Genomic DNA, 23365 nt, shown 5'->3' on the forward strand with positions numbered 1-23365 from the left:
CATACCAGGAGAAGATGTCTCATACTGAGTCAGACCACTGGTCCATCTAGCAAAGTATTGTTTACACTGACTGGCAGCAGCTCTCCAGGGCTTCAGGCAGGGAACATTCCCAGCTCTGCCTGGAGATGCTGGGGATTGAACCTGGAGCCTTCTATGTGTGAAACTGATGCTCTGCCTATGAGCTATGGCCCAGTCCCTGTCTCTCATGTTCAGAGTTGGGGTGATATGCCACTGAATACCAGTTCCTGGGAATGCACAAGATGGAAGGGCAGTTGCCTTCAGGCCCTGCTTAGGGGCTTCCTAGAGACATCTGGTTAGCCACTGTGGGAAGTAGGATGCTCATAGGACAATCAAAGCCACCTGGTGATCAGCACAAACCTTTAAGGGACAAAGTAGAAGGAAAGGCAGGATGTTGTGGTTGATAGAATGGAGCAAAGGCTCACTCCTTCCCAGGGCTAGCAAAGGTATCAGTATGGAAAGTGGACTACATGGTTTTTAACCAATGTACCTATGCTGCATTGGCCTTTAAAATCCCCAAAGGTATGGTACCAGGTTAATTCAGTATGTGTCTATGTCCTCTACACCTGTCTGGTCTTGCCACCTTTTATAACTAAAAACTGGCAGTCTCGTTATTTTGTTTTTAAAAGATCCTGAACCAAACTGTGAATGCCATGCAGTGGATCACACATGCGTGTTCCTCGCTTGGTGACTGCAGCACCGAAAGATGAATCAGCATCATAGATCAAATGGCGCAGACGGACCATTTGCATCAGTTCAAAACACTGTGCTTTGCACTGGAGACAGTCCACACATTCTGCCATGAATTACTTAGAGCTAATGGGCAATTAGAAATCAAGTGAGGCCATGTAGGTGCACGGATTTGTGAGGGTTCATGGGTGCACAACCCATCAGGACCACACTGGGCTCTCAATTGTTACACTGGTGGGAAACTATGGTGTGCCTTATCCCTGAGTATTTCTCCCCTCCAATTTCCCCTCCTGTGCCCACTGTTCTCATAGCACCACCATGCTGCCACATCACCCTGACAGCCTTCCTTCTCACCGTATTGCGTCAATCCATAGGTCACGCTCCTCCGCCGAGGGTGCAGAGATCTTGTAAGACTGGTGTTTGCCTTCAACCACCTTCCCGTCTCCGTCCATCTTGCAGGCTTTGATTTTTTGCCCCTTGCTGTTTGTATTAAAGAGCTCAAAGCAGTTCTAAGGACAGAAAATGGAAGGGATTCAAGAGACTGGAAATCAACAAAGCTACAAGATCCAACATGCGGCAAGCCTCTGTTTCTGCTGTGCTTTAGGTCAAAGCTGCAAAGGCATCCCCCTTCAGATTTTCACATATACAATAATGCTGAAATTCTATGTGATCTCGTGGCAATGACACTGCACTGTGAAGAACTTGGGATTTATTTCCTTTTTCTGAGAAGGACTGGCTGCTTGACCTTCGGGAAACACTTCACATTGCATTCCTCAACTGTGTACTTAGACTGAAATTTATCTAGAGGGGGAAGGCTTTGCAACAGAGAATGCCATTTTATTTACTCATTTTATTGACTTGCAGGATTTGAACTTTGCCAATTCTGGCGTGAGCTGACCCGATCCGTGTCTCCTGGGCAAATTTGTGGATCGGAGCATAGCCATTCATCTGATCTTGCACATCTCCATATCAAAATTTATTTTTTCAAGGCACACTGGAGAAAAAAATACATACAGAAATGCAGATATTCACATGCATATTCAAATGCATACTGTATGTGAGGCTGCCATTGGGTCTGGTTAGGATGCCCTAGCTGGTGCAGAATGAGGCATCTAGACTGCTGATGGGGCATCTTGCTGAAAATGTATGATGCCATTAATAAAGCACCTTCACTGGCTGTGCATCTACTACCAAACCAGGTCAAAGGTCTGTGTATTAATTTACAAAGCCAAGAAGAACTTAGGTCCATGGTACTTTAGGAACTGCCTGAACCCTTATATTCCAGCTTGGTCACTGAGATCATCTGCAGGAGCGTTGCTAGTCTTTCTCCAAATCAGTGCAGCTCATTTGACAACAACAAAAAATAGCCTTTAGTGCCATTGGCCCAGTACTGTGGAATACTCTGCCAAGAGAGATTCCACCAGGGCTTTCCGTCTCAACTTTTGAAAGTCTGCAGGCTATTAAGAATATGTCTTTCCACAAGAGTTCGCTGTTTTCTGATTTTAACCTTTTCGTTTGGTTTTCACTGTGTGGTTGTATATACTATTATTGTAAACTATTATTGTACTATTATTTTTTTCAACAAATAGTGGTATGTAATATTTTTTTTTGTATACATAATGTATTTTTGAGAGAAAATGCAAACTTTGATTTGGAGTGATCCAAGCCAGTGTGACAAAAGCCACGAGTATGAAGCAAGTACAGGCAAGAAATGGAGCCCACCTCTCATCAGGGATGAGAGGAACTGCAGGGCAACATCTGGAGAGCTACCCTGGCTTAATGTGTAATGTGCAGTTTTGTCTCTTTCTTTTTTTAAAAAAAAAAGAATAGTTACAGGTAGGTGGGGCGTGAAAAACACCCCATTGCATCTTGGGAAATGAAGGTATAAATTTTGTCTTTCCGTGAGCCTTGATACCAATACCCCCTTGCATCTGTAACCTTTCCTTCAAAGAATTTCATTTGTCAAACAGTTTGTAACAAAAGAGCTACAAATAACTTGAGTACAACAAATCCTCTTTCTGGCTTCATGAAAGAAAAAGTGGGGATGTAGATGTACGTTGTTACATGTTAGAGAAGTGGTTCCCAAAGTGTGGTCTGTAGACCATCTGTGGTCCATGAGCTTCCTTCAGGTGGCCTAGGGAAGTAACTCTGCAAAGAGGCACAGCAGTGTGTGTTTGTGTGAAGAATTGTGAGTGCAGTGGCTGCTCCATCATTCTTAGAACTTAATGACTCTCCTGGAAGGTGAGTGGGGCAGACTGGAAGTTGATAGGATGGGGACAAAGTTCTGCCTTCCGCAGGGGAATAAAGTCACGCCTGGTGGCAAGACAAGGGGAGGTCTCAAGAAAGGGAAAGAAGTATTAAAATATTAATACTGATTTTTAATTCTATGTTGCTTCTTTGAGCTCTTGGTGTGTTTCATTAAAATTCCATTGAAATACTTCAGCATCTATCATATTACAATTTCTAAGCAACATGTGGGAGAATAATTAAGCCAAGACCCTCGGCAATTTTCAAGTGGTCCAGGGCAGGAAAAAGCTTGGGAACCATTGCATTAGAACACAGCAACATAGGAAGCTTATATCAAGCCAGACCACTGGCCCATCTACTCAGCATTGCCCACACTGGTTGAGGGTGGTACTCCAGGTTTTCAGACAGGAATCCCGAGTTCTACTTTGAGATGCACAGAAATGAATCTGGGTCCTTCTGCATGAAAAGCAGCTGTTCCACCACTAAACTACAGTCCTTTGTGAGGCACTTAGATGGACCCTTATAGCAGTTGCTCCTGGGCAGCCCAATCCTGTGCATTTTTACTTGTGAGTACTATAGGGGATGCGGGTGGCGCTGTGGGTTAAACCACAGAGCCTAGGACTTGCCAATCAGAAGGTTGGCGGTTCGAATCCCCGCAACGGGGTGAGCTCCCATTGCTCGGTCCCTGCTCCTGCCAACCTAGCAGTTCAAAAGCACATCAAAGTGCAAGTAGATAAATAGGTACTGCTCCGGCGGGAAGGTAAATGGCGTTTCCGTGTGCTGCTCTGGTTCACCAGAAGTGGCTTAGTCGTGCTGGCCACATGACCTGGAAGCTGTACGCCGGCTCCCTCAGCCAATAAAGCGAGATGAGTGCCACAACCCCAGAGTCAGTCACAACTGGACCTAATGGTCAGGGGCCCCTTTACCTTTACCTTACTATAAGGATTATTACACATGATAAGATTAAATTCGGCAGCGCTTTGTAGAACTGCCTGACTGCTTGCGCCTTCTATGGTGTTTTTCCTGATGTGGCACCATGTAGCTTTTGTAAGATCCTGTTAGAAGAATTCTAACTCCCACCTCCCATCTCTCAAGTGCACTCCTAGTTAAGCTATCAAGTAATCTGCTGAATGGATGCACTCCAATCTCAGGGAGAAGCTATCGGCAGAAATCATCTGTTTTGATCTGGCACCCGTTTCCCCCTCCTCAGTGTAACTTTCAGATGAGATCTCCTTGACAGACACCGCTAAGGGGTGGGCTCCCTCAAGATCTTGATTAGCCGAGACACCAGTAACAAAGCGCTGCTACTCAATGTTCTTTTTAAAGACAGGTGTATTGCTCCCGCTGCTATCCATCTTGGAAGGTACTGACATGCAAAAGTAATTGGAGGGTTTCAGGTGCCGCTTTCAATGTACCATGATGCTCCAAAATGAGCTTTTGAGAACCCCAAGAGAAGCTCACCTTCCCTCTTGGTGCATTTTCATACATGTTAAGCATTCTACAAAATGCACCTGGCTTCCCCCAGTAATTTGTGGAGGAAACAAATGGTGTGTAGAAGCAAGAGGGGCAGATGCTATAGGGAGGGGATTTTGCTGGTCAAGTTCTTAAGGATATCCCAGTCCACTTCTCTGAAATTTTCACTTTCTTTATTCGAAAAAACCTAATCTGGTTGTGATGGACCAGGACTCAACTTCCCCTACTGAACAGCAGCCTGAAGGGAGAGAAGGTGGAGTGGCTCCACCTGCAGCTGGTCAGCCTTCAAGGACACAGAGGAGAACCAGCCGGCTTCAGCCTTCTTAAACAGGACTTTGGGCAGCAGTCAGATGCTGGAAACAATGTCTGTTGTTCCCAACCCTACCTTGTTGCTTCCATTTGGACCCTTCACTTCATGACCGCTTACATTCTATGACTTCTGGATTATCCGGCAATTTGGATTGCTTTTCGCCTAACCCTCAGAATGGACAGGACTTCACATGTGGATTTGGCTTTGAGGCAAGTGTATCAGTCTCATCTCCTATCTGATTCCACCCAGCTCTGCACCCTGTTGCTTGGGGCGGAGCTATGACACTGGTTCCCTCCAGATGTTTTGGACTGCAACTCTGATAGTCCCTGATGACTGGTCATGCTGGCTGGGACTGATGGGAGCTGTAATTCAAAATGTATAGAGGGCACCAGGTTGGGGAAGGCTGCCCTAGAACTTTATGGAGTTGGGAGGGAAGAGAATTAAACCAGTTACTCAGCAAGCAGTAAGTTGTCTCCCACTTTATGGTGTTCTGAATGCCAATGCACATGTATGATTGAAAAAGCACATGGTCCTTAATTCATTATTATTTTTTTAAAAAATATACCCCCACAAAGCTTTAGAGATGAAAATGATTTACAATACATGCTGACTCAGGAGTAAATCCCACTGTATTTAATGAGTCTTACTCTTGGCTAAGTTGGTACAGGCTTGCTGCATATCATACATATTGGGTGACTTGGATTTTGGTGTTCCATGGAAATTTACGATGGATCTTTTGATGTAAGCAAAGGTGGAGGTGGAGGAGAAGAAGAAGAAGAAGAAGAAGAGGGAAGCTAGACTACCAAATCTAATTCTATCCACTTCCTTGTCATTGGGAATTCCAAGAACTATCATAAACAAGACTGTTGTTTTTGAACTTTAAAAGTATTGGAACTTGGGTGTGGATGAAGGTGAAGCCAGAGCAGAGGCTGGGGGAATCTAGTGCATCACAGGAGAGTCAGATAGAGCCTGGTTGGTCATGCAGTGAAGCTTGGTGGAACCTGTGTTTTGCTGGCTTTACAGACACCAATTAGTAGTAACATATTTTCACTGGGTCTTGCTAGTAAAGTATCATTGTGCCCAATATGGTATCATCCATGCACAAGACAGAGATATCAGCAAACCCAGAGGAACCCCAAAGTCTGTAGAACTACAAAGTAAATATAGGGGAAAGAATCCTCAGTGGGGGAAAGAATCAGCTCACTGAAGACTGAGCAATGCCCAGTTAGCATGGCAGGTTGACTGACAGTTGAAGTAGAAAAGCAAATGGAAAATCTGGGAGAGGGGACCACTTGATGTCTGGAGCCCTAAACAAGAGCTATCCACATGAAACACAAAGAGAAGAGTTGGAAATCTAATATTCGTGGTGTACATGTAGGATGTGTGTATATATATATATGGTATGTATTCTATGTAATGTATGTAATGTAATGTATTGGATGGTTTTATGTTTACTTTTTGTTATCTGAAGTATAATAAAGATTTATTTATTTTTTAAAGAGCTATCCACATGACATTTTATTGCGGACTCTGCTTGGACCATCTAGTTTACAACCAAAGATCCAGAAGTAGAGGCTTTGTTGGCCTGGAGTTTCATGCTACAGCAAAGCTACTGAACTGGGGAAGAAAAACTATTTGTTGTGTCTAAGGAAAGGATGATAACCACTGATCACAGTTAGTAGCAGTGACTTACTCGTTTCTTCGGGTCATCTACTTTTCGAACAGATAGATTTTCCAGTGGAATAATCCCCAGCGGCTCCTTGTCCTGGAAAAAAATTCAAATCAGAGATGAGTTACCTTCCCAATGTACAGGCAGTACCTAGGAAGTTAGTGCTAGCAGCTGCCCGCTGACCCTGGGCTGGAGAACAAGGTTGGTATTATGACCTAGGAGACCAGGGTTTGAATCCCTACTCAGCCATGAAGCCCACTGTGTGACCTTGGGCCAGTCACTCACCATTAGCCTAACCTGCCTCACAAGGTTGTTGTGAGGATTAAATTGGGAGAACCAGGTATATTACCTTGAAGACCAAGGTGGTATATAATTGTAATAAATAAAAGAGCACCTTGTTCTATGTATGTTTTTATCACCATATATCTATCCCCCTATTCATACAAGAAGCTCAGGTTGTCGCACATGGTTCCCCCTCTATCTTTTATCTCCTCACAGCAACCCTGTGGGGCAGGTTGGACTGAGAGAAAGTGACTGGTCCAGGTTCATTCACAGCTGTGTAGTTATTTGAACCCTGATCTCCCAGGTCCCGGACCAGTACTCTAACCCCTGCACCACACTAGAATGTCCTTTGCATTCTCTGAGGATACATCTTTTAGATAAAGTTTGTGGGGGGTTTTTAATGGAAGGGACACAACTCTTACCGTGGTGTATTCAAAATAGTACAGGCAGTTATCCGTCAGAATGAACCAACGGCGCTTCCAAGTCTTCACTCTGCCTCCTAGTGCAAAAGGAATTAAAAATATGTCAGTCCACAAACACACATAATGCATGCTTAAGACTGGATTAATCTTTAAGCTATGTTTGCTACAGCTTGAGTTAGTTTAGAATTATCTTAGAAGGCTTAGGCTGCACATACACCAAACATTTAAAGCACATTCTCTTCAAAGAATCCCGGAAACTGTAGTATATTCTTCACAGAGCTAGAATTCCAAGCAACTTTAACAAACTGTGGTCCTCAGGATTCTTTTTGGAGGGGTGGGCAAGATGTACTTTAAATTTCCTCTAAATGTATGGTGTCAATGCAATCTTGGTGTTCTCTGAGAACACATCAGAACAATATGGCAGATTGCAGCCACATGGCAGAAAAGCAATGACCATGTTTCCTAGGGGTGGTAAAATATTGACTGTTCATGGTCACAACGTGCGTGGCTAACATTATTCTGGATGTGATGAGGTGGTGGGCTGCCATGTCTAGAAAGTTACTGTTAGGTGTATTTTCATAGCCCTGCTTGGCAATGATGCCTAATGGGCAGCCTCAGGCAAGTTACTATCCCTCAGTCCAATCTTGCAAGGCTTTGAGACCATGATGAAACTGTAAAGAAATACTGTACCACCCTGCACATCCTAGATAAGGGGTAGAAAACACGGTGTCCTCCAGAAGTTGCTGGACAACAACTCCCATCACCCCTGGCAATTGGCTCTACTGACTGGGGCTGATGGGAGTTGCAGGCTATAACATCTGCAGCACTAGGTTGACTATCCCTGCCCTTGATCTTGAGAACAGCCAGGAAAGAACCCTAAAACAATATTCTGCATCTTTGGCTGTGCATACAACACACATTTAAAGCATACTTCTTCCCTTCCCTCCAAATAAACCCCGGGATATTAATTTACCCCTCAGAGAGCAACAATTTTCAGCAAACTACAATTCCCAGGATTCTTGGGGGGGGGGGAGGAAATGGGTTTTTGATGCATGGCATGTATGCAGCCTTTGTGTTGCTGGAATGGATCCCTGCACCCACATCTGTGCTCTGAGCATCTTCTGAAAAGGCCATTTCCCCAGCAACACAGGTACCATCTCCTTCCTGCCCCAAGAATCCAGGCCAAGAACCAAGCCGGATAAGGGCAGAGGAGATCATTTATTTCATCCAGGCTCAAGACAGCCTGCGCATTGAAAGAAGGGAATCTCTAGGGAATACAGAGCAGAACTGAACGCCAGGGGTCACTGTCACCCCACCACAACGCAAGGATGCCTGGCTGGCAGCTTGCTGCAGTCCTGAGCTCATAAGGAAAAGCTTTGCTGGTTTTCCTTGCAAAAGATTGAGGGGGGGTGGGGAAGGCTAACTTGGAGTAGAGGGGCGGCAGCGAGATTTCCAGCAAAATACAAACATGTTACCTAGTTTAAGGAGCCAGCCTTCCTGGCTGGGGTTGAAGAAGGTATGGGTGAGGTCATTCCCATCGTCCTCTGGGATGGAGAATGGTTCGTTCTTGATGCTGTCAAACAAACTCTGCCTCAGGAAAAGGAGAAAGAGGAAAGTCCTGAAGGGGAATGCCACACATCTCACCACAGGGACACAGGAGACTGCTGCCTTCTAGGATTGTGTGGTATTAGAAATGGTGATTCAGCACAGCAGTTGTCCAGCATCACGAGCAGAGATTGTTCCCACCACCTGATCCTTCAAACTGAGCACTGAGGAGCCTTTTAGCTTAGCTATGGTTCCTCCCTCAACCCTTTCCTCCTGCCCACCTATGTGTTTAATCACTTATTCCTCTCACAGGGAGATATGCTGTGTGGGTCATACTCAGAGTAGACCCTCTGAAACCAATGAAGTCTCCATCTGACTTAGTAAAATACTGGCCAAAGTGTTTTCCTTTTTTATATATATAATGGGAATAGTGCCATTTTTCCACACAAAAGTTAATAGGCCATGAATGAAATAAGGAATGAAAGCATTCATATGCACACAAGCAACGCAGGGACACTAACTGATAAGGTGCGATTAAGAGAGACCAAGGGGCAATTAAGAGGCTATTCACCAGGAATCCTGTGCTCAATAGGAATCAAGAGGTGAAACTGCCAGAAGGATGCTTTTAATTAAAGGCACAGGAGCCCCAAAGAGCACATGGGACAGGATGGCACTGCAAATGCGTTTCCAATTTAAAAACGGCCACGAATCGTGTCTGAAAAATAGACTGTAGGTCAACCTATAATTAATGACTGGCATGGAATGATTTGTTAAACATGCGAAAAGTGAGAGGGCAACGGATGATACTTTCAGAGAAAAGGACCAGTGTAGAAGCAACCCAGATTTCAGCAGTTTCCACAGTACCCAATGCTTCCTACCTCAAACCCATTTCCTCCTCTCATCACTCTTCTCTCCCTTTCAGGCGTAATGAACTTGATTCTTGGTCTCCAAATAGAATCAAAAACATCCCTTTCATTTCCATAATCTATTCTATACTCAGCAAGTGGGTTTCCTTTTTATGGTTTCTTTCTTTATTTTCAAAATTGGAGGAACATAAAGTCCCAGTTTTGCACATCTGACTCATTCACAGGGGGATTTTCTCATTTCTTGTCCAGTAAAATAGTGACATTGGGACTACTGGAACATGCTGTCACACATTATGTAATGTCACTGCAACTTCCTCCTAACTGCCAGCAGCAGGAAATCCAATCTTTTCATATGAAGGGCACTTCAGTGGTTGCTATATAAAATCAGAGTTGCCCCCCGAGTGGTGTTTCAGAATAATTTTTGATAGGTAGGCTATGTTGAAAGTGGAAGAAATTGCAAAATTCCTGCCAAATTGTCCAGGACTCTGTAACATTAGTTAATAAAGGACACTGTGAGAAGCCTAACCCTGTAATCATACACCTCCAATGTTTCCAATGGTAAGGACATTGTGTGTGTGTGTGTGTGTGTGTGTGTGTGTAAGTGTGTAAGAGCAGCATTTTCTGGTAAACTTCCCAAGTCTTCAAAAGTCTAACATAGATTAAAAAAGGACACTAATCTCACTGAAATGTAAGAAAGTTTTAGAGAGCTGGGTGCAGGCAGGCAGGCAGGCAGGCAGGGGTATGTGGGTGCATGCACACACACACACACACACACACACACAAACACACATCCTGCAACAAAATGATATGGTATATCCTGACCCTTAGAAAAGCACTCCTGTTTAGGACCCAAGGCTTACAGTGCTGTTCTTTTTCTATAATTTTTATAATTTTCTTTTTAATTTTATAATGATAATAATAATTTATTATTTTTACCCCGCCCATCTGGCTGAGTTTCCCCAGCCACTCTGGGCGGCTTCCAATCGAGTGTTAAAAACAATACAGCATTAAATATTAAAAACTTCCCTAAACAGGGCTGCCTTCTTCCCTAAACAGTGCTGCCTTCAGATGTCTTTTAAAGATAAGATAGCTACTTATTTCCTTCACATCTGAAGGGAGGGCGTTACACAGGGCGGGCGCCACTACCGAGAAGGCCATCTGTTTGGTTCCCTGTAACCTCACTTCTTGCAATGAGGAAACCGCCAGAAGTAATAATAATAAACAAATAAGAATAAAAATGTGCACCCCACCCCCAATACCATTCCACTGTAACTATCCAACCTCCCCAAAATTCAACAGCTCTTGCAATGGTTTGACCCCTTTCCATTTTAACAGTACAAATTATACAAACACCTTCCTCAAAATCATTTCTCCCGCATATTCCTCATCTTACCTTAATAGCACATGTTAATTTATCATTAATAGCTATACCCCACACCTCTTTATACCATTCTTCCATTTTATATTCACCTTGCCCCTTCCTAGCGCTTATAGTGCTTTTCAAGCCTCCTAGAGGAGAAAGAAGTTTTAGGAGGGAGCAACATGTTTTCCTGTCCTCCGCCCCCCCCCCAAAAAAACCCTTTATCTGTTGTGCTGTCCAGCACTATAGAGCTTAGATTTGGGGCTGGCAGCTAGCCCTGACTCTTTTTAAAACAAGGATAATGTTATACAAACAAATATACCAAGTTTTCTTATGCCATTTGTATATCACAAAAATAGCATAATAAATGTGGGGGGAAATCTACAACATATGTTCCATTATTACTGCTCAGTGTACATGAGATTAACCCCACCCAATGAACTAGAATGCGGTCTAAACCTCCCACTTAAAAAGGTAAAGGTAAAGGTACCCCTGCCCGTACGGGCCAGTCTTGACAGACTCTGGGGTTGTGCGCCCATCTCACTTAAGAGGCCAGGGGCCAGCGCTGTCTGGAGACACTTCCGGGTCACATGGCCAGTGTGACATCGCTGCTCTGGCGAGCCAGAGCTGCACACGGAAACGCCGTTTACCCTCCCGCTGGTAAGCGGTCCCTATTTATCTACTTACACCCGGAGGTGCTTTCGAACTGCTAGGTTGGCAGGCGCTGGGACCGAGCAGCGGGAGCGCACCCCGCAGCAGGGATTCGAACCGCCGACCTTTCGATCAGCAAGTCCTAGGCGCTGAGGCTTTAACCCACAGCGCCACCTGTGTCCCTCCCACTTACAGATGGTCTAAACCTCCCACTTACAACTCACTTACAGATGGTACCTAACACCACGGAAATATGCCCAGGAACCTCACCAAAATGCTGCAGAGGATGCACCTCCACAGGCACATCCTTCCACATGTGGCGGGAATGCCCCCAAAACCAACTCTTCTGGACAGCAATCATACAAGAAATATGCAAAATAACTAAACAAGTATTAGAAGTCACCCCAGAACTGGCCCTACTAAATATCTTCCAAGATAATAACACCCATTCACACCATAAAGAGCTCATAACCCACTTACTCTCAGCAGCCAGAAACATCATAGCTAGCCCTGACTCTGAATATTTTATAGCTATATAGTGGGTGAGAGGGTGGGGAGGCATTTTGGAGAGTGGGAAAGGAGAAATGTGTTCTTTGTCCTCTCCTTTTTCCTGCGGCCTTGCTTTGTAGTGCAGGGAGGAGAATGTAACCTCTTCTTGGCACACAACTCTGATTCTCCCTCCATCATGCACTTGCTATATGTTATTAGAAACTTGACCAGTCCAAGCCTTCCTTCTCCCCTGCTCCAGTTTCCTTCCCCTTCCTCCTTGGTTGATGTGTTGGCATTCTGTATGCATTGGAAGGTCACAGGTCCTTGTCATGCTATCTTTGATATTTCCCTTTTCTCTTAAATTTTGATACATCTTCAAACCTAGGGAATCCCCCAGCTTTGCACCATCGCCACCTCATTTTCGGGATGGTCCATTCCTGTTTCAAACTGGCAGGCACTGGATCACCCAAATTTGTTATTAGATCAATGGCTATATATAGTCGTTCGACATAGCATTCTACTAAGGCAAAGGGTATATAGGTAATAGTTAACACATATTATGTGCCTGTGAAAATAATCACATGCAATCAGATAAATAACTCCCATCAACATTTCCCCGGGAGAATGGGCTGAGTCAGTGTCAGTACTGCAGAAAACCTGAGCTCATTAAGGGCTTCACTAAGTAGAGGAAGCTAATATTTCTAGTGGAGAGGGAAGAATGATTCATGACATCCTCTGAAGCTTTGGAAGAAATTGCCACACCTGGGAAATTGATGGGCTATCGACTACAAATTAGTTTTGCTCCCTTTCTGTACAGGTCTATTAATTGTCTGCTGGAGAGCTCATTATTACGAGGTGCTTTGAGAACCGCCTGCTGTAGAGTGGAGTCTGGCACAGGAGGAGGAGTATGATAGACACACAATTATTTTGGAGTCTCTGATGAGTTTTCAGACTGCATGTGTTGGCATTTGAGGCATGTCCTCTGGCATAATCCCTTTCTCCTCCCATGAGGGAGGGCGTCATTTGTACATGCCTAAGCAAACGTATGGATTTTGGACTACTACAGGTACATATTATGTTTGACTTGCGCTATAAGTTGTATACATTTTTAAAAAGTGAGCTCAGTTCCCCTGATGCTTTCTTTCCATACATTAGTGGGCCACCTTTGGATCCATTGGCTTATAGGTTCAGAGCGCCTCCCTTTTCTGGTTAGATACCATTCAGAAATCCAACAGGTGAAGCTCCCCTTCACTTCATAGCCATGCTGGGAAAGCCATACCTGTAGGATTTCTGAACAATCCACAATGGTCTTCAATGCAGAAATCCTGCAGGAAAAAACAAGTGTGTGTGTGTGTGTGTGGAATAGATGACAACTCTAGGTATACATATTTTTTTCTGCTATAATTTTTCACCCAGAATCATAACTAGTTTGTCCAAGATTTTTATTCCACCTTTCTTATTTGGATTTCCCACAGTTCAGTTTATTCATCTATTTTATAAAATTTATACATTGTGGTTTATAACAAGGCAGTTCCTGTCTACCCTTCCTCCTTTGCTTCCCACTGCAATGCATCTTTCAATCCCAAAGAAATATGGCCCTTTCCAGAAAGGACAGAGGCTAATTTGACTGCTGGTGTCATTAGGTCAGTGCCAAATATCTACTGCCTGGCCTCACTTAGAATACCACTAGTGAGAGAACCCAACTTCTGAGATGAGAGACGCGAAACCACTGAAGTCATTGTTCCTGAGGATTTCTGGGTAATATGACCAGAACTAAATGGCATAGGTGAATATGTGGGCTCTTCAACCATTCTTGAAGATTTCTCTTTCCACTTCCAACTAGCAGGAAAAGCAGAGCGAAGCGCAGAGCTCTCTTACCCGCAGAAGTGGTTCTTGAAGGTCCCCTCCATCATTGATGCCTCTGTTCATGGACACAAACCTCTCAAAGGGAGGTTTGTCTTTGACGTTGGGGTTGTGCAGGCTGGTGTTCAACATTATGATGGAGAAAGAGAGGATATAGCAGGTGTCTGCCAAAGAAAGGAAACAAGCGAGTGAGTGGTGTGCCTAAAGCCTACGATTTCTAGGGAGCTTGAAGAATAGGCATTGTGGCAAGCTTCAAAGACAATCTTTAGTTTGGGTAGATGCAGTTGAATACGACAGACTTGCTTCCTAAGCTCAGCGTTCATATTCAGTTGTGGTTATCTATGATTATCCTGAAATAGGAAGCAGTGATAGCTACCAATTTGGATGGCTTTAAAAGATTGTCAGTCAGATTCATGGAGGATAAGGCTATCGGTGATTTCCCACAGGCAAATGGTTGGCCTCTGTGAGAGCAGAATGATGGACTAGATGGGCTACAGGCCAGCTCTTACATTTTTATGTACACATAGTAGTAAGAAAAAGAACACATTTATGGAAATTTGAGTCTTGCAAAAACTGGAGAGGAACGGTAAGAATTTTTTTTCCAAATTCTCCAGGAAGAAATCCATACTGGCCTTTATTTAGCTTTACAAGGTAACCAAGGATTTTTAAATTTTTCCTTGATTTCCCTTTTTCTTTTAAAGCCCCATGCTTCTCACAGCAGCACAGGGCTCTCCACAGCTTCCTGCCTGGCCCACTTCCTGGAATGTCTTCAGAGACATTGTCTTGTGTTGCATCACTGCAAAGGGACTGTGGTTCTACTGAGAAGTGACGTGAGGCTCTCTCCACGCCTTCCGACTAGCTTCAGTCCTTGGCAAAACCAAGTAGCCCCCTCCCCAAATCTCTATAGAACTTTCTCTCACTCTTCCCCAAGAAAGCACCAGAAAATTGCACCTTATTTATACGGCCGGAAGGGTATTCTTTTTTAGGAAACTCCAGCGGGATTTCAGCCCAGTCTTAATAGAAATACCCACAGCTGGAGCATGGGAGTAGCTGAAGGAAGGGGAAAGATGGCCAGCAGTGGGGGGACTGGGGTGCTAGCTTGTGGCAGCATGGGGTCAGTTTGGCAGAGGGGTTAAGAAAGACAAAATTTCAGGGGAGAGCAAAAAAAAAAAATAGGGAAGAAGAGGCTACCCTTTGATTCATTTTGACAAAATCCTGCATAAATGTTTCCCGGCATCAGGCGTAGCCAATGAGGCACCCTTCTGATGTTATGGACTATAAGTCCCATCAGCCTCAGCCAGCATGGCCAGTGGGGGGTCATGGTGGGATTTGGAGCCCATCATCTGGAGGGCACCACATTGGCAACTTCCATCTCACAGCCTTCCTCTCAGCTACCTGTTGACTGGAAAACTCCTGGGTTGCACTGACAATACCGGCTGGCAAAGGCCTCCATCATACGGTCAATCTTCTGTGCCTCCCCAGGCAACCGAAAGCTCCACAGGAACTGTCTGGGAATGAGAAACCAAACTATCAGAGTCTGCTAATTGGCATAAGGATGGGAGAGTCTTCCACTGAAACTGGTATCAATCCTGGAAATCTTGAATTCTCTTAACACATGGCTGGAGGTTACTGAATTGAAGAAAGTATTAATATTCATTCCATTTGATCCTATTTGTTTAGACTACATATCTTCCTACAAAAAGTTGAAACTCTTGAGGACCAGTTTACTAGAAGCCAACATGGAGTCTCTTTATGGAATTTTAATGACAGATTATCTCATGTGATGCTGTACATGGGTAATTCATGCGTTCTTCACATCCACTACTTGCCACACAGCATGAATTACATAAATGTGGAATCATCTTTTGTGCTGGAGCAGGATCTATGCAACTTGTTCTATGTCTCTTTGTATGTATCATCTTATTCAAATTCCACTTAATGAATGACTCAAAATGTAATTCATCCTTAATGACTATTTTCTTGAAAAGTTCTTGCTTTGGTTTTTAGGTGACAGCAAAGAGTATACAATAAGCTGATTGGCTGATTTTGGAGCAGGAAATTCATCATGTGTTTAGCAGCTCTAAGTCAATATTGCATCAGTTCCTCCTCCTCACTGCTCCCTTCTCAGGAATTATCTCAAAGCAACTCTGCTCCAAGATGTCTTCTCCACAAGCAAGACCCACCTAATGTTGACAAATAAGCATTTGGAGAAAACGTCAAAGTGCAAAAGGGAAGCTTTCTCCTCCAACAAATTGTCACCAAGAGCAGATTCTCAGTCAGCTAGATAATCAGGTATTAGGGATCTGGGGAAACAGTAGATTTTCCAGTACCAGTTTTAGCTCATGTGATGTGAGATGAAGTCACTACCAGTTGGTTCAAAGAGCAACAGGAACCAGAATGTATAACTGTAGCTTCAACAAAGCCCTATTGGGGTGTTCTGCATGAATTCGTAATAACAATCACATGGGGAGGAGAGGGAATTCCCTGCCAAACCACGAGCCTCTGGTTCATCATCTTCTTTGTTTCAGCTCTCCATGAGTTAAAGGGTGGCTGCATTAATTGAAAACCCGAACTTTCCAGGTTCAACTATTCTGGCTCAGCAGCACCCGGATTTCTTTTATCCAAAAGGGTGTCCATCATGAAGTGTCAAGAAGCAGACACAACACCTGTCCTCAAATCGGCATAGGAGACTGCAGGCAGGAATGAGTGAAAATGTCCATTTCAGCTTCTCTCAGTCAATTGTTTTTCCAGTCTTAAGTTTAGTTCTCCACATCTAAACATCAGTTTGCAGGCTGTTGCTTCTTTGTATAAAAGTTTCCTCATGAAAATTCACCAGCATCTTAGGGCAAATTGTTCTGAATAGACATATTTTTGTATTAAATTTCCCCCCATAAAATGCATTTTTGTACATTGTTTTCACTCATATATGCAACTACATGTGCACTTTACTCGAGTATATGCAATTTTGTACATCATACTAAGCTGGAAAACAGCACTGCAAAAGTCAGAGAAGTGCAAATGTTGAAGGAAGGTTGTGTTTCAGTATGCATGTTGTTTCAGAAATGGTGAATTAGGTGAGTTCACCTTTAAATTCAAATGGAATTGAATTTCTCCATCTGTAGGTGTTTAATGCTTTGCTTAGAGCATACCTTAATGCTTGTACAAGGTTGAGATTGGCAAACTGGTGGCATTCTACAAAGGCCTGCAGAATCTGGAGGTTCAGTGGATCCCTGGTGGAAGAAAAATAACAGCGTGAAATGGGGAGAAAGCAAAGAGGAAGGTTATTCACCCCTAACTTGTTTATTCATCATGCATTCTGATTTGCTTTCACAAAGCCTATGTGGAGGTTAGACTATGCCCAGTCTTTACTGAGTATTTGTTCTGATTTGTTTGCAGAGTGGTTATACCACAATGGACGTTCATCCTGATTTGTGGAGTGTTAAGACATTTTCTCATTAAAAAATTGCTTGTATTTCAGAATGGAAGAAAGGTAGATATAAATATAAGAAAAGAACATTTTTAAATAATGAAATATTATGAAAATAATGAAATATTTCTCTACTTGAAATTGTTTTCCACCACTAATATTTATTTATTGCAGAGGGGGAAATGATTTCAGGTGGTTACATGGGGAAAAGAGAGAGAGAGAAAAAGAGTATTCACCTTTCTCCCAAGTAATCTCCAATGGCTGTCTTGTTGAGGCCTTCTCCTTTGTAAAGGAATTTGGCAATTTCTTCCACATTTGATGACAGTATTTTGTGTTCAATCAGATACTGGATGCCCTGTTTGTGAAAAGCAGACTTGGTTATCATGAAGGAGTCAATAATAGTAACAATACACATTTATATACTGCTTATATGCAAAAATGTATACCTTACCTGCCTGGCGCCAGCTCTTTAAAATTATCTATGCCCATGCAACACCCTTCTTACACTTTCATTTTGTTAAATTCTGTTTCTGATTTGTCACTGTGTTTATACTCCTTACACTGGATACTTTATTGGAATTAAATACAGTGGTACCTCAGGTTACATACGCTTCAGGTTACAGTCCGCTAACCCAGAAATAGTATCTCGGGTTAAGAACTTTGCTTGAGGATGAGAAAAGAAATCGTGCAGCAGCGGCGCGGCGCGTGCTTCAGGTTAAGAACAGTTTCAGGTTAAGAACGGACCTCCGGAACAAATTAAGTTCTTAACCCTAGGTACCACTGTATAGGTGCTGTGCTTTCTATTTATATTTTTATAGTGACTCTTATATGATGAAGAAAGGCTGGTAATTTGTTCTGGACATCATTCTCTAGTCAAATACGGTAAACAGGTTCTGTTGGTTTGTAGTCGCAGTGCTTCAAAACCTGCAAAACCCATGTGATCAGACATGCCAACAGGGCATAGGGCCTCAACCCTAATCAACATTCCTTACCTACATCCAGAATAATTTCAACCATATTTTAGTGCCACAGTTATCAGAAGCAGTTAACCCTACCATGGTAGCATAGAATATGCCCACTATTGGAATGGTCCACTTCGAAGTGCAGAAGCTGATCAGGACAGCTCCCTTATCCATGCCCAAAAGTACGGTGGTACCTTGGGTTACAGATGCTTCAGGTTACAGACTCCGCTAACCCAGAAATAGCACCTTGGGTTAAGAACTTTGCTTCAGGATGAGAACAGAAATCGAGCCATGGTGGCACAGCAGCAGTGGGAGGCCCCATTAGCTAAAGTGATACCTCAGGTTAAGAACAGTTTCAGGTTAAGAACAGACCTCCAGAACGAATTAAGTTCTTAACCCGAGGTACCTCTATAGAGTCCAAAAACTGAAGGTTTTGTGTTAATCCATTACAGACACACAGAGCACAAAACCCAATTTATTACAATCAGCTGGCAGGCATATATTAGTATGCTGGCATGGTTCCCTAACTTCCTCAAAGCTAACAGGTCACAAACAACAGTCAAACTTGAAAGCCTCATTATTGCCTCATTCATTTTTAGGAGCAAGGAAGTCCCATTGTTTACTGTGGAGCTCTAGCAGTTAACATCGCTGCTTTCAAAGGACTAGGGCTGCGCTTCCTGACATTTCCCATCCACTACACCTCAGAGATGCCTTTCCCCACTCGTGTATCTGCTGCTCTGCTGAGGCTTGGCTACTGCTTAATTGTGGAGCTTCTGCTCCTGACTGCAGCACTGACAGTAAGAGGGGAGTAATTAAGTTGGGAGTATTTTGAAAGAAACGATTTGGCAGGAAGTGCAGTGAAGACTGGGTTCGGGCTGATAGACTGCACAGATGTAATTAGGCCAAAGAAAGAAGAGATAAGAGCAGACACAACTTCAATTCTCTTCAGTCCAGCCAGGGTGAGTTCTGGGCTTGGGCATCATCAACTTTCCTTGCAGGTCTCTCTCTTGCTGGGCTAAAGGTGGGTTTGTTGTAGAATGACGGCGCAAGACCAAGAGCTGAAAGATCTCCCGGTTAAGAGGGCTGCAAATACTTTTATTGGTTTTTTTTGTTTTCTCTCTAAAGTAGATGCTGCATGAACCACCCAGAGGAGGGAGACACTCCAGGTCTCTTTTTAATGTTCCCATCTTCTTTTTAAGGTGACATTTATTTATTTATTTAGGATGCATTTCTAGCTCACCTTTTTCTCAAAAGAGCTCAAGGTGGTATACATGGCTCTACATCTCCTCATTAATCCTCACAACAACCCTGTGAGGTAGTGAAAGGCCCAAGATCACCAGGGAGCTTAATGGCCAAGTGAGGATTTGAGCCCTGGTCTTCCTGGTCTGGCACTCTAACCACTATGCTACACAGCCTCTCCATTTTTGGCTGTTGCTATAAGGGAGGTGATAGTGCCCTGGGCGTCCTTAGAACATTTTCATTCAATTACAGAGAGAAGAATTGAGGATGGGGGTCATATATTCCTGGTGAAGAAGAATTCTTACAATAGTTCTGTTATGCCTCTTGTTGCTGATTTTTCAGTCCTTCCTAATTGTCCCTCTTCATTCTGCATTTCCTGTTTGCATCTCTATTGAGCATTCATTCTGATTGGTTTGCGGGGAGGTCAGAGACCACGTTGCATCAAACAAATGCCATTTGTCCCTGTGCGTTTTCCTGTCACTTTCCTTATCACAAATGACATTTTGATTATTTTGGAAGTGGATTTATCGCACAAGAGCTCCAAATCGAGTTTAGCTACCCAATCTGATGTGTGATCAAATCCCGCTTGAATATAGTGACAGTCTGTTCCGTCTCTGCTTCCCAACACCAACAGCAAGCCTGCCTCCTGGGGAGAATTATGGGGTTTCAATGGATCATTGCCACACTCCAACCAACCTTGACTGGTGCTGCACTGAATACCAAAGTGGGAAAAGCTGGGCAAGGTCACCCCACCTCCCAGATCACCAGTCCAGGTGTCTGAGATTTACACTGGATCAGCCACCTCACCCACCATCAAATTGTGGATGAGAGTTGTTTTATTGTGGACTGAGCTGGCATTAAGCAGGCCACAATGTGTAGACGACATGGAGCTAGCTGGAGCAATGGTCTGACTCAGTGAAAGGGACTTCCTTTGTTCTTGGACTCCACCTTTTCTGCTGTCAAGATTGTGACAGACTCCAAGTAGCCACACCATCTAAGAGCCATGATTGTGAGATGCCTTCTCTGTTGGTGTCGTCTCCTATTGATAACTATCTGTGTTGCCTTCATTATCAATTTCTGAAATGTCATATATCTTTTAGCTTAACTGCTGACCGTCTTTGGAGAAGTTAGGCTTAACTGAATATATATCCAAAAAGTTCTCCAAGCACTTGGACATTTGCTTATGTGATTAAGAATCACATGGCGGTGAAGGGTGGGGCTGCCTCCACTGAACTAAGGGCACTGTTGTGTCTCCACACATGGACCTGGATACTGTCTATCCAGATCACAGCAGCATCATAGGTGCATACAACAAATGTGACTCCCTCCCCGCAAAATGCTTATAGGCAGTAGGAATTGAGGATGCGATGGCCCCACCTTCCTTCCAGGTGATTGTAAAGTCACATGAGAGGACATCTGAATAGGATTTAGGAGCTGCACTGATGAGTCTTCTGCAGGCCTGTGCCTACTCTGTTCTTTAAAAACAAAAGCTTTACAACCTTAGGGACTAGAAACTTGCTTCTTTTCAAACGAAAACTCCAGATCTTGAATTTTACATGTAATAGTCCATCTCCACTTATACAGTACAAATACACATAGACCTGACCTGACCTTAGTAGGGTCCATGTTAAATTTCTTCCGTCCAACGCACATTTCTTTATCCCTCTGGACCAGCTTGCTGCAAAAACCAAGATGAGATCTGATTAAATATGGAACAGATTGAAGACGAGCAGCCTATGACTTTTAGACTTTTCCTCCTGGCTGCTTGCTGGCTTCCCAGCAAAATAATCCAAATCTCTCCTCAATTCTGGCTCGGTCAGGAGATGCTCCACCATTTTGCCAGTTTGTTTTGGCACTGAACCCATTTATGGCTCACCTTCCTCCAGCCTGAGCCAGATCATGGGATCCTACATCATGGGTTATGGTAGCGTGGTGGGCATTTGTGTGTATGCTCTGGGAAGCAGCAACTTGAATTAAGGGAACCACCCATAGGGAAAGGGTTAGGCACCCTCCACTGTTTCTCTGTTCCCAGTTCTTTCCTCCTACAACAGCTTTTCATCCAAAGGTGTGGAGTGGGGGAGACCATCAGTTACTGTTACATGTTTTCACATGTGACATGTACTTTGGCCCATTTTGAACAATAATTAATACACATGACAGCATTGGCTACCCCCACCAATGTTACAATGTGTAGCTTTTCAGCAGGGCCAACATATTAAAATGCACATTTGAATGGGCCATTCCTTTGAATGGACAGCTTCCCCATTCACCTAACAACAACAACTATTGTTATTTATGTGCCACCCATCTTACTGGGACTCCACTGTAAGCTGCAAATGTTTTAAGTGTGTTTTAAGTGCAATATACAATGTGACACTAGATGGTGAAATTTTCTTATGGAAAATTCAATGTATTATTTTTTTTAAGTGCTTTTTAAAAAAGCATTTTCAGAACTTTTTTATATGTGTGTAGATTCCACCTGAGTTGCCCCAGCCAGTCTTGACAGCTCCCAGCAAAAAATAGTAAAATAGTAAAAGCACAATACAACACCACACACTAAAAACATCCCTTCAGATGTCTTGAAGAAGAAGAAGAAGAAGAGGAGGAGGAGGAGGAGGAGGAGGAGGAGGAGGAGGAGGAGGAGGAGGAGTTTGGATTTGATATCCCGCCTTTCACTCCCTTTAAGGAGTCTCAAAGCGGCTAACATTCTCCTTTCCCTTCCTCCCCCACAACAAACACTCTGAGTGGGGCTGAGAGACTTCAAAGAAGCGTGACTGGCCCAAGGTCACCCAGCAGCTGCATGTGGAGGAGCGGAGACGCGAACCCGGTTCCCCAGATTATGAGACTACCGCTCTTAACCACTACAATGTATTTCCCTTAAGATGGGCCATTCAAGAGTCCATCCACTCAAGCCCTCGCACTTTACTGAGACTTGGAGTCATGGCATTTCAACCTCATTGACTTGGATGTAAATGAGCAGTAGCTAACATTGCAAGGGTCTGCTAACCACGTTCTGCTCTAAAGTGTTCTTCAACCCTGGGTTCCCAGATGTTGTTGGACTACAGTTCCCATAACCTTCAGCCACTTGGACTGATGATGTGAGGTGTAGTACAACAACATCTGGGGACCCAGTGTTGAAGAACATTGTTCTGAAGACTGGCATGTATATCTCTTTTATTGTTTGCCCCATGCAAGACAGCATAGTTATCTCACATCAGGCTTTCCAAGAATTTGCTATGAATATTAGGGATATATAGATTCATTTTAATGCCTTTGCACTCCTTTTTCAGAATTCTTGTGGTGGCATCTTGGGTGTTCCTGAACCTGGTTAGACATTTTCAGTGTAAATCATCTATATTTTTGTATATACTGTACACATTCTTCTATGCCAACTTTCATAATAGTATATGTTTAAAACATGGGATAGATTTATTCGCACGGGATAGATTTATTCTTTAGTCTCATGCTTTTTGTTTATTTTCTTAAACGCGACCCATTTTTGCTTTGTTTTCAGTTGGGAATTTTTCTGGCAGTGCCACAACTACACTTATAGCACATTCTTAGACTCAGAGACATATGGTGCTGATAACAGATTCAGAGGAAACCTAGCTGATCAGCTGCTAAAGATACTACCGTTGATATTTGCTGTTTATGATGTAATGGAGTAAAGATTATATGAAATGCTTTTTCAGAGTGATACACAGTTCAAAGCAGTTCAGGCTCATAGCCCAAAATACAGTGGGAGTCAAATGTAGGGGACTTAGAGGTTAGGTATCTTGTTTTGAAAATTAAAGAAAATCTGTTTATTGGGAGATACTGGGAAATAAACATGGTTCACAGATCATCACTGGG

General features: G+C 43.5%; 1 protein-coding gene across 1 annotated transcript in view; it reads right to left on the reverse strand.

Moving 5' to 3' along the window:
- CYTH4 (cytohesin 4) overlaps positions 1-23365 on the reverse strand; it is a 39048-nt gene that overhangs the window by 1273 nt on the left and 14410 nt on the right. The window contains exons 4-12 of the mRNA XM_081929113.1: positions 21125-21191; positions 17549-17667; positions 17035-17115; positions 15281-15393; positions 13901-14049; positions 8587-8698; positions 7112-7188; positions 6432-6503; positions 1063-1217 (exon numbers count right to left, since the gene is read on the reverse strand). Of these exons, the coding sequence (XP_081785239.1) occupies positions 1063-1217; positions 6432-6503; positions 7112-7188; positions 8587-8698; positions 13901-14049; positions 15281-15393; positions 17035-17115; positions 17549-17667; positions 21125-21191 (945 nt within the window). The remainder of the gene's footprint in view (positions 1-1062; positions 1218-6431; positions 6504-7111; positions 7189-8586; positions 8699-13900; positions 14050-15280; positions 15394-17034; positions 17116-17548; positions 17668-21124; positions 21192-23365) is intronic.

The sequence above is a fragment of the Podarcis melisellensis genome (genome assembly GCF_964234715.1).
Source record: "Podarcis melisellensis genome assembly, chromosome: 10".
Taxonomy (NCBI): domain Eukaryota; kingdom Metazoa; phylum Chordata; class Lepidosauria; order Squamata; family Lacertidae; genus Podarcis; species Podarcis melisellensis.